A 10,678-nucleotide genomic window follows, 5' to 3' on the forward strand; every position below is an offset into this window, starting at 1 on the left:
CCTGCTTAAGATTCTCTCCCTCTCCTATCCCTCTCCACCCTCGCTCTTGCACATGCTTGCTCTCTCTTAAAAAAAAAAAAAAAAAGTTATAATAATAATTTTCGTAAGAACTCCAGACCTAAATGCCGTAGCATATTACTTATAGTTTCCTATGATCAAACCAGTAGTTTCCATATGCCAGTCCCTGGACTAGTGCTAGAATGAATGGGTAAGAGTCCCTTGAAAATAGAGATTTGGATACACATGTACATACAACTTGAGTGAATCAAAGTATGTGAAATAGGGCCCCCAAATCTCTATTTTATTTTTCTATGCTTATCATAGTTTATATTTAAAGTAATTTAAAAAGGCAGCCCAGGTGGCTCAGCGGTTTAGCGCTACCTTCAGCCCAGGGCGTGATCCTGGAGACCCGGGATCGAGTCCCACATCCGGCTCCCTGCATGGAGCCTGCTTCTCCCTCTGCCTGTGTCTCTGCTTCTCTCTCTTTCTGTGTGTCTCATGAATAAATAAATAAAATCTTTAAAAGAAAGTAAAGTAATTTAAAATACAATGTAAACATACGTTGAAGACGTGGCAGTTGAGTTTGGGAATAACATGAGGCTACTTTTAAAGGATGGCCCAAGCACCACCCAGCTAGTCCAGAGCATGGTTATTTCTCACCTGGACAGCCACTGTCCCTACTGAACTGATTCTTCGTGAACTTCACACACCCTATTCTGGACCATTCTCTGCATGCAGTCCAAGCATGTACATCGAGTCTCATCGTGCCCTCGTGCCCTGTCGCTGCCCAGAGCCTTCAGTATCTTACGGTTTCTGTTGAATTAGGCCCAAGGTCTGTAGCTCACAAGGCCTGTGGGGTGCGGCCTTTGCCATCTTCTCCGACTTCCTTTTAGGCCGATCACTTTGTTTTAGTCTGACTGGCCTCCGAGTTTCTAGAACATTTTGCTCTGTCCCAGAGCAAGACCTTTGCACTTGCTGTTCCTTTGCCTTGAGCATGTTTCCCTTCATTCTTCTGGCTGGCTCCCTGTCAACATTCAGGTCTCTATAATGTCCGTCCTCAGGGAGGCCTTCCCCATCTGTCCTGAGGCAACTCCATCATAGGATATCAGGCCCCACCTTCTTTCATGGCACTACAACAGTATACGGTGATTTCATTTCTTTCCTTTATGGTGTTTCTTTGATGGACTATAAACAGCAGGATAACAGAAACCTTGTCCACCTTATATCCCTCATGCCCAGCACAGCACAAGCAGGCACCCAGACCATTTGAACAAAAGGAGGATAATTCTGTTGTGAGGCCCACTCTGGGTGCTCTTGAGTTCTCTGATTTACATTGCACGGTGGTTGATAGACTAGCTGATAACTTAAAATGTTACCCTTTCATTTCCTCTCAAAGTTCCTTGAAAAAAGACTTCTTAAATGAAAGTAAGAATTCTATTTGTGGGATTATATTCAGGTGTTATATTTTTCATGAGGAAAAACAATACGGAAGCTTATTAAAAACCCCTCTGTAAGATACACATTTTCAAAAATTTTAAGTTGTGGTAAAAAAAAGTTTACCATCATACGTGTATAGTTTAGTTCAGTTATTACATTCACGTTGTTGTCAACAGCTCTCCAGAACGTTACATCTTGCAAAACTGAAACTCCATACTCGTTACACACCAACTCCCCATCCCCTGCTCCCTCCCAGCCCCTGGCAACTACCATCTACCTTGTGTCTCTGAGTTTGACTCCTTAGGTACCTCATGTGAGTGGAGTCCTACAGCATGAGTCTTTTTGTAACTGGCTTATTTCACTTAGTGTAATGTCCTGAAGGTTCATCCATATTGAGCATGTGAGAGAAATTCCTTCCTTTTTAAAGATGAGTAACACTACGCTGTATGTATATACCACATTTTGTTTACCGTTTACAGATTTTATTTCTGTAATATTTAAGACTTCTCTTTTGGGTTAATGTTGGGAGCTCATGAAATCAGGTTTGAAGGGTGCGTATGGATTTGTGTTACCAGAAGGTGAATCCCCTTTCTTTGTTTTGGTGTCATCAGATCCAGTGCTTAAAGCCATCCCAGTGCCCAGCATGGCACCGTCAGCAGTCAGCCGGGAGAGACACTCCTGTGATGCCCTGAATCGCTGGGTAAGAATGGCGGTCGTGTGCTCTTTCTTCTTCGTCCCAGATGGAGTAATACATGGTCAGGTCTAGGAAATCAGACCCTCGGGAGGGATGCTCCGTGAAGGTGCTGGGCTTCCCTCCAGGGCTCTTAGATCACCGCTCCACAGGCTACGTAACTTCTGGCAGGGCCTTCCAATGTCATTCCCTTGGGTGACCATTTCCTGGCTGCTGAGTATGGCTGCAAAACTCCCTGCCAGACAGGGAGTGCGGTGTGGCCGCCTTGGAGTTCTGGTGAGCGTCTGTCACAGTGTCAGAGGTGCAGGAGCCAGAGTCCCCCAAGCACCTGGAAGTCAGTATGGACCCAAGACACTGCACTTCGGCTGCCTTTTGACACTGAAATTGTGCCTCTGGGATTTTCATGTAAAGAATGTTCTGAACAGTGTCAGGGTGTCCACCATAGCAGCATCCATCCTAGCATAGAATGGGTCATGCTCCTGTTAGGGGCTTTGGTGAATGAGTTATGATCCATTCATACAATGACATTCAAAACAGCCAGGATAAACCCTGTTGCTGGATGTTTATGGCAGAAAGGAAATGGTCATCATAAATTCTGTGAAAAGCTACAGGTCACTACCCAGCATGGAGGGTATCACGTTTTATGGCAATAGAAAATACAGAGACCCAGGATGGGCCTATCACACGTCAACAGTGGGCGCTTCTCAGTAGTGTGTTGTGGGTAATTTTTATTTTATTCTTTTGGTTTACCTGTATTTCCTAGATTTTTCTACACTGAAGTTATAGTTTTCAATAACAAAAAGTGTAAAACTCTTAGTCCATTGAAAAAGAAGGGGCCATAAGTATTCAAAGAGAATCGAGACTCAGGGACATTTGTTCACGGGAGCCTCCTGGGCCTGGCGCTGAGTGGGTGAGGGGAGGTGGGAGGACTCGTGAGGCCCTGCCCGTGGGCACCTCTTCACTCCACCCTTGTCCCTGCAGCTGGGAGAGCAGCTCAAACAGCTGGTGCCTGCAAGCGGCCTCACTGTCATGGATCTGGAAGTGGAGGGTGTGTGCATTCGCTTCAGCCCTTTGATGACAGCAGCAGGTAACAGCCGGCCCCCGCGGACTGCCCTCACTTGTGGGAGCAACAGTGACGTCCCTGAAAGCTTGATTTGCTTTTCCTTGGAATGCTGTGCTGTCTGTCTTTGCCTGTGGGCTGCATTTAGGTAGATGAGCTCTCCAGAGTAACTTCTCAGACTTTTGAAGCCACTTGAGTCTCCCTATGTTTTGGGGTCTTGTGACCCTTTGTTTTCTCTTCCATGGTGCTCCGTCCACACTGAGAATCACCCATGGAGCTTTGAAACTCCCAGCGGCAGGGCCCCAGGACACAGAGCCTGGGTGTCCTCAGTGTTTAAAGCTACCCTGGCAGTTTGAACCAACCCACATAGGTTGAGGGCCACCATTTTAGATGTTTTCGGAAGCAGCAGGGCTGCAAGTCCATGGGCTTCTACGACCACGTCCTGGGTGCGCGCCGTGTGGGAGCGAGAGCGAGCGCGAGCTGCGGCACCTGTAGGCACCTGCAGATCTGTATGCACTGCTGTGCAGGGCAATGCGAGGTCACGTATGTGGAGGGCCCTACGTAGTGCTGGCCTCAGCAGGGTGCGACTGAGAAATTAGCTGACAAGATGTATTTAAAAACTGATTATGCTTTTTTTCTGAGATGATTTAAAGATTTTCAGAAGATGTTTGAGGTTTTTTTCCCCCACAAGATATTTTTAATACTTTTGGAAATATACTCACTCAAAGACCTCAGAATAGGTTGATGCAGGCATTTGTTCAGCAAAGGAAAGCCCGTCAGGAAGATGACTGGTAGCCTCCCGATCTTCCAGTAATTTCTGCACCTGCTAAGCGGGCCAGAGGCTTAGTCTGTAAACCTGGCAAAGCAAGCTGAAGGCACCCCTGGGCAGCGCGTACTGAGGCTTAGTGCAATCCTTTGCCACATTTGACTCACCGGCGCAAGGTAGTGATGTTGGGTCCCTGCAGCCCTGGGGGGCTGTCATCAGCGCACCCTCCTGCCCCCTCCTCACACTCTCCCCATGCCATTAATGTGGACAGAGAGCCATGTGCTTGCTTCATTGTCTTTAGCCTGCGATGCAACATGTATAACTTGAGTAGAGTCCTGTGAGAAGAATCTGATTTCTCTGTTAGTGTTTCATCGTGTGTTATGTCAGGGGGGTAATTCTGTCTTCTGTGTAAGAGAGAACTGTGTCTACACCTGCAGGAGCTGGCTGTATCAGTTTTTAACACCTGACTTCTTCATATGGGCTTAGTGCGTGGGTTTTGTTTTTTTTTTTTTTTAAACCTTAGCTCCCACTAATCGGATGTCTCTGGAGCTGCTGACCTCCCTGACAGTGGAAGGGGAGCCTGCCCTCTTGCTTTTCACCACTCCTTACATATTTCTCTAACACTCTGGGGATGTGCTCAGTTTTAGGCACCCGGGGAGAGGATGTGGATCAGCTTGTAGCCTGCATCCAGAGCCAGCTGCCCATCCTGACCTGCACGCTGCAGCTGCGGGAGGAGTTCAAGCAGGAGGTGACGGCTGCAGCAGGTCTCTTGCACGTTGATGACCCTAACTGGCCCGGAATAGGGGTCGTCAGGTACGGGTTTGGCCTCCCGGCTGGAGTTCATTCCACTCTGCCATATAGAGACCATGGCGGGGTCATTTCGTAGAACAGCTTGGAAGAGGAAGGTGAATACATATGGTCTCGGTGTGTGTGTCTAATGGAAATTCCGCAAGATGTTTTGGGCACCTAGAAGAAAGCACAGCGCAGTGATGTGTGGGCACCCTTGCTCTTAGTGAAATAGCTATCTCTGTACTTTCTGTGACTGGGGGTCAGGGGGGGACACATTCAAGTGCATGGCTGACAGGTGGTTACTACCACAGGGTGCGGAGAGTCACGGCTCACTAAGGCTGAGGACCAGCTTGCTGGCCAAGCACAGGCCTCTGCCCTCCGTGGTTCAGTGCGCCATTATCCCTGTGGCTGTTTTCCATCTTCTTCCAGGGCAGCGGGGGAGACTTCCTACTTCTGTTACAAATGCTGAGGCTTCCAGACCTGGCCTCTCCCAGTTTCATGGACTGGAGACTTGGGCCTTCCTTGCCACGTCCCTGACAGTGTTTGACCTTGAGATGCTCCAAGTGGCTCCTTGGCCCACTTGTCTCACATTCTGGGAAACCGCCAGGAGCTTATACTCCACCTGCAGGCCTGGGTCTGAAGAGGCGTTCAGTCTTTTACATTGAAACACTGTCATTTGATATTGTTTGTAGGTATGAACATGCTAATGATGATAAGAGCAGTTTGAAATTAGATCCAGAAGGGGAAAAAATCCATGCTGGACTCCTGAAAAAGTTAAATGAGCTGGAATCTGACCTTACATTTAAAATGGGTAACTACTACTTTTCTAAGTCGACTATGAACTTCAGAAGGCCATTTTCTAACTGGTTCAAGGACAGTGGGCTCTATGTCCTCGGAAGAAATGCAGGTTTAGTTCTTTCTAGAATGAGCTATCTCCCTTCCCCTCCGCAGCCTCTGTAGGCGTCCCGAGTTAGCACGCTTTCCTTGCCCCCTGAGGGAGGCTCCACTGTGCGTGGTCATGCTGTTGGATAGGAGAGTGGGTCCTGGGTGGCCCCGTGACTGAGGACTCAGCCACCAAGTCGCTCGCTGGTTTCCTCCCACAGGCCCGGAGTATAAAAGCATGAAGAGCTGTATTTACGTTGGCATGGCGAGTGATGATGTGGATATTTCTGAGCTAGTGGAGACCATTGCAGTCACGGCCCGAGAAATTGAGGAGAACTCACGGGTGCGTAAGAGTAATATGTGTCTCATTCCTTTCTGGGTTTTCTCCGGGCAGCTAGCTGAGGTTCTGAGGGAAGATGCTCCCCTCCGAACGAATCTGCTCCCAAAAAGTGTGTGAATGCTTCCTGTGAGCTAAACCTTGGGCCAGGAATCCAGGAGCCCTGCCCTCAGTGGGCTCACAGGCGTGTGTGGGGCGGGGCGTGGGGTGGGCAGAGACCCGTGTTGTGGGTGAGGCAGTCAGTGCCATGGGGGAGAAGGGGAGGGGGGCTGAGCGTTTGGAAAGACGCAGTTGCCTCTGCCTGACAGGGCGAGGGGTGACTTCCTGAGCGTGGCTGGTCCTGGGGCTGCGTGAGGCAGGTATTTTTGACAGCAGAACTTCCCTCTGCCCGTTGGCTTGGAGGCCAGGCCATAAGCTTTCCTGGGTCGTTCTGCAAACCAGGTACTTGAGTCATTAGAAATCCCTCAGAAGCTGAGAAAAGGGACCAAAGCCGGACGGGTCTGAGAAGACCGAGGTGTGTGCGCAGCCCCTTCCTGGTGGGAGGGCGAGAGAAGTTAGCCGTGAGCCCGAGGAGCCGGCTTCGTTCATTCTCGGGTGGGCTTCCTGAAGGTTCTTCCAGACTCACTCTCACTTCCATTTCCACGAACGTTGAGCAGTGTACCTATTACCTGTTGGGAAGACATTCAGGTCGCAGGGAGAGCAGTCTCTCCTCCTTTCCCTGAAGACGAGGCCGGGCCCCAAGGTGTCTTACCCGCTTCTGCTTGATTTCCTATCTTCGTATCCTGATGTTTAAAAGTGTGGAATTCCATTTACTGACATACTTTTGAAAAATGTCACCAGTGCTGTGGTAATAGTCCTAGGTCCCGGGCAAGAAGCTTAGGTGACTGGGCCCCCGGGTGGCTCAGTCAGTTGGGTGTCCGACTCTTGATTTTGACCTCGGTCACGATCTCAGGGTCGTCGTGAGTTCGAGCCCCGCCTCAGGCGCAGCGCTCAGCACAAAGTCGGCGTGGGATTCCCTTCCTCCCTCTCCTGCTCCTCCCCTCTCTTGCACACGTTCTCTCTTTAGATAAATAAAAATAAAATCTTAAGAAAAGCAAAAGCTTGGACAAAATACTGTCTTTCTTGGCCCTAACGCAGCTCCTGGAAAACATGACAGAGGTGGTTCGGAAAGGGATTCAGGAAGCTCAGGTTCAGCTACAGAAGGCAAATGAGGAGCGGCTTCTGGAAGAGGTGAGGCTGAGCGCAGCAGGTCCCAGCTGGTGCCCCGGAGCCCCGGCGGGCAGTGTGGTCACAAGCCACGGTTGTTTTGCAGGGGGTGTTGCGGCAGATCCCCGTCGTGGGGTCCGTACTGAACTGGTTTTCTCCGGTACAAGCTTCACAGAAGGGAAGGACTTTTAACTTAACAGCAGGTAGGACGGACTGACGTCGCCCCCGGCCTCACTGACCGGGGGGCCTGGGAGCTCACACGGCCCCGTGGAAACGAGAGCGCCAGTAGGCGCGGTAGTGCAGGAGCAGACCCCCTCCCTGGAATCCCTGAGGGCCAGAGCATCTGGGGAAGATGGTGTCGGCTCTCGGCTCCTCCTTCCTCTTCTGCTGGAGGAAGCTCCCTCCCCCGGGGCCGCTCCCTAGAAGCGGTGGCTGCGGCTGCCTAGCCTGGGACAGCAGCCTGGGACCCTGGTGGATTTGTAATGCGCCAGGCCTCAGCCTTCAGCGCAGTGGCCTGTGTTCCTTGCTGCTCAAGGACGTTTCCCACTTGGCCATGGGCCCCCAGGCACGCTGGGGCCACCCTTTTGGCTCTTTTCACATGGACGCAGGATCCCTGGGGAGGTACGGGTGGACGCCCCGGCATGGCTGGGCCTCGTGAGTACTGCCGCAAGGTGCCCTTGTCCCCTCCCCAGCGTGTGTCTGGACGGCCGAAGGCTCTTCCAGTTCGGGCGAGCCCAGGGCGGCCTGTGCCCGGGGCTCCTGCACACCCCTCTCTTTCCTCGGCAGGCTCCCTAGAGTCCACAGAACACACCTATGTCTACAAGGTGCAAGGCACGGGAGTCACCCCGCCTCAGACGCCTTCAGGCACTCGCACGAAGCAGAGACTTCCAGGTACATTTCATCTTCAGGTTTAACTTTGACGCTGAAGAGATCTGGTGGTTCCCTTGGGAACAGAGATCTTTGCGTCGTGGGAGGCTTTTCCTGTTTGGTGTCACCTGCATCCAAAGTCCTGTTTCTCTTAAGACCAGCTGTCCTTTTAACCATGTCAGTCGCCTTGGGCTTTAGCCTTGGAGAAATCTCTCTGTAGCACCTCGGGGTTGGGAAGTTAGGGTCTTGGGAGCTGGCATCTGTTTGACCTGGTGTTGACTCACCTGAGCTTTTCCCGATCGTGGTCTGGGTGTTCCCAGCCTCGGGAGCCGCGCTGACATCCTGCCAGCCAGTTCTTGTTCCTCACTTCCTCCCCTCGGTGCTTCAGAGCTGGGGATCGCAGGGGTTTCTGGAAGCACTTGTGGTTAAATGAAGCAGTCGCTTGTCGCACAGAGAGCTTTCAGCAGTGTCCGTGGATCTTTCTCTAGGCCAGAAGCCTTTTAAGAGATCCCTAAGAGGCTCCGATGCTCTAAGCGAGACCAGTTCGGTCAGCCATGTGGAAGACTTAGAGAAGATGGAGCATCTGTCCAGCGGGCCAGAGCAAGATGCCCTGGAGACCACCGGCCCCGAGCCCCCTCCCGGGGCTCCCAGCCCGCAGGAAGCCGAGCCACTGGGAGCCCCCCAGAGCAGGGTGCAGCGCCCAGAAGATGACCGTCCACAGGTAGAAGATGCGGAGAGCTTGAGATAAAATTCAGTGTTTTGCTTTGAGACCATACCGAGTATTGTTTCAGGGGAGAGGACATTAGACTGAGAATGTGAGCCGTGCCACACGCGAATGCAAGAGAGGTTCCTGGTGTTTGTGCTTACCTGGGACTTTTGCACAAATACATGCCTGAAGGCCAGGCTTTTTAGAAGGGCAACTGACTTGTCTCCTTCCGTGGGTATGTAGAACAACTCCTACGTCTGTCTACCCAGCTGTAGTTAACACCGTTCCCCCCCCCCCCCCCAGGTCACCATAAACACTCGGGTTCACGAAGAACACCTGGAATTTCAAGTGCCCGCCACTTGAAACACTTCCGCTGACCTTTCTAAACATCAGTGTAAGACCACATAGGAGGTTCCATGTAACTTTTCGTTAAGACCGTTGTCTTTAGAATTCTCTGGGCTCTCTGCTGTTCTGCCCAGGGGTGAGAGCAGTTTTTGCCCTCAGTTTTCATGGTGTGCGGTCCGGTCAGGTTGCAGTGTACAGCGGGCTTGGATTTGGCTTGAAGGAGAAAGGATTCAATGGGATTGTGAAGGAGAGAGCCGGCGCCACACTGGCCAGCCCCGCCGCTCTCCCGGGACGCGGAGTGAGGGCCCGTGAGCCGGGCAGCGCTTCTGGCTGTGACGTCCCTCGGCCACAAATCCATTTCTCCCTTTATGTACTATTTGTAAACAAACTAAAGGACTATCTATTGAGTAACTGTAAAACTCTTGACCATATATATGTATATTTTTAAATATTGGTAAAGCTTTTAAATTGGCACACGGGTACAGACTGTGCTCATTTCTATGTTTAATATCTGAAAATCCGATAGAGATGCTACTCTTAGACTAACGTTAACTATGCTGTGTAGCACCCAGTTAAGTTTCGATTCTATGATAAGTATACCTTCGACCCGTTTCACATGGGAGCTTCTCACCCCTTTGGGCCCAACTCAGAAACCAGAACCAGAAAACTAATCTCACTCAGGCTGGTCAAGCCAGACCACTGCAGAAATAACTGGAAGTAAGCCCTTAATTCTGCCTGTTTCTACTTCTCCAGCAGTACTGCATCTCCTCATTTGTCCTAGGTAATGGCCTCTGTGCCTTTAGCCCAGCAAAGTCAAGCTACGGGACCCCTCAGGATGGTGGGGATTCACACTGGGTTTGTGGACTGTTGTGTTGGAAGCCTTAGTTACACCATATTAAGCCTATAATTAGACTCTGATTGGATGTGATTTCTGACATTTGGCACTTGTCGAAATGTAATTTTTTTTGGGGTGCAGATGATTCAAGTCTTCCCTGTTTATTTGGTGCAATGAAGTATAGCAGATAAAATGGGGAAAGGGAAATTATCACCTTTAACAAGATTAATTTTTAAATGTTTTTATATATATTTGAATTGTTAAATTGGTTTTGCTGAAACAGACTTTCACCCTTAAAACACTATTTGAATGTTGGTTTCAATAAAGGTTCTTGAAATTGTTACCAGTGAGCTCAGTTTGTACATGGTAATTAATCAGGCATAGCGACCAGAAAAATAAAGGTCTCTACAAGTATAACTTGTATGTATCACAATTGGAGCATTTTAATGACCTTACACCTAAAAAGAACAGGTTTCTTGGTGGCTTTGTGTAATTCTCACATTAAATGTAGTTTCCTAGGAGATTATTCTGTTTTTCCCTCTGAACCTTTCATTCATCTAGAAGTCTAATATCAGTTTTGGAATTGATGCTTCTAAAACATTTTGGAACCAAAAAACCCCTCTGTGAGATGTGTAAATCTTCACAGAATTTTAGTGCAGTTTATTGTGTTTAAAGAACATCATTTTTTCCCTTTATCCTCTAACTTAGCAGAATTAGAAATACTTACCATTGTATCTGCAATGGCTGCTTGTAGAAT

At 49.7% G+C, this 10,678-nt stretch overlaps 1 protein-coding gene across 8 annotated transcripts in view; it reads left to right on the forward strand.

Moving 5' to 3' along the window:
- Positions 1-10,271, forward strand: part of PDXDC1 (pyridoxal dependent decarboxylase domain containing 1) — a 52,437-nt gene extending 42,166 nt beyond the window's left edge. For all 8 annotated transcript variants that reach the window (XM_038540289.1, XM_038540284.1, XM_038540285.1 and 5 more), the window contains 9 exons: positions 2,049-2,137; positions 3,110-3,215; positions 4,596-4,767; positions 5,436-5,554; positions 5,847-5,968; positions 7,100-7,192; positions 7,275-7,371; positions 7,955-8,059; positions 8,524-10,271. In XM_038540289.1, the coding sequence (XP_038396217.1) occupies positions 2,049-2,137; positions 3,110-3,215; positions 4,596-4,767; positions 5,436-5,554; positions 5,847-5,968; positions 7,100-7,192; positions 7,275-7,371; positions 7,955-8,059; positions 8,524-8,783 (1,163 nt within the window). In that variant the 3' untranslated portion in view covers positions 8,784-10,271. The remainder of the gene's footprint in view (positions 1-2,048; positions 2,138-3,109; positions 3,216-4,595; positions 4,768-5,435; positions 5,555-5,846; positions 5,969-7,099; positions 7,193-7,274; positions 7,372-7,954; positions 8,060-8,523) is intronic.
- Positions 10,272-10,678: the final 407 nt, after the last annotated feature.

Source organism: Canis lupus, chromosome 6 (genome assembly GCF_011100685.1).
Source record: "Canis lupus familiaris isolate Mischka breed German Shepherd chromosome 6, alternate assembly UU_Cfam_GSD_1.0, whole genome shotgun sequence".
Classification (NCBI taxonomy): domain Eukaryota; kingdom Metazoa; phylum Chordata; class Mammalia; order Carnivora; family Canidae; genus Canis; species Canis lupus.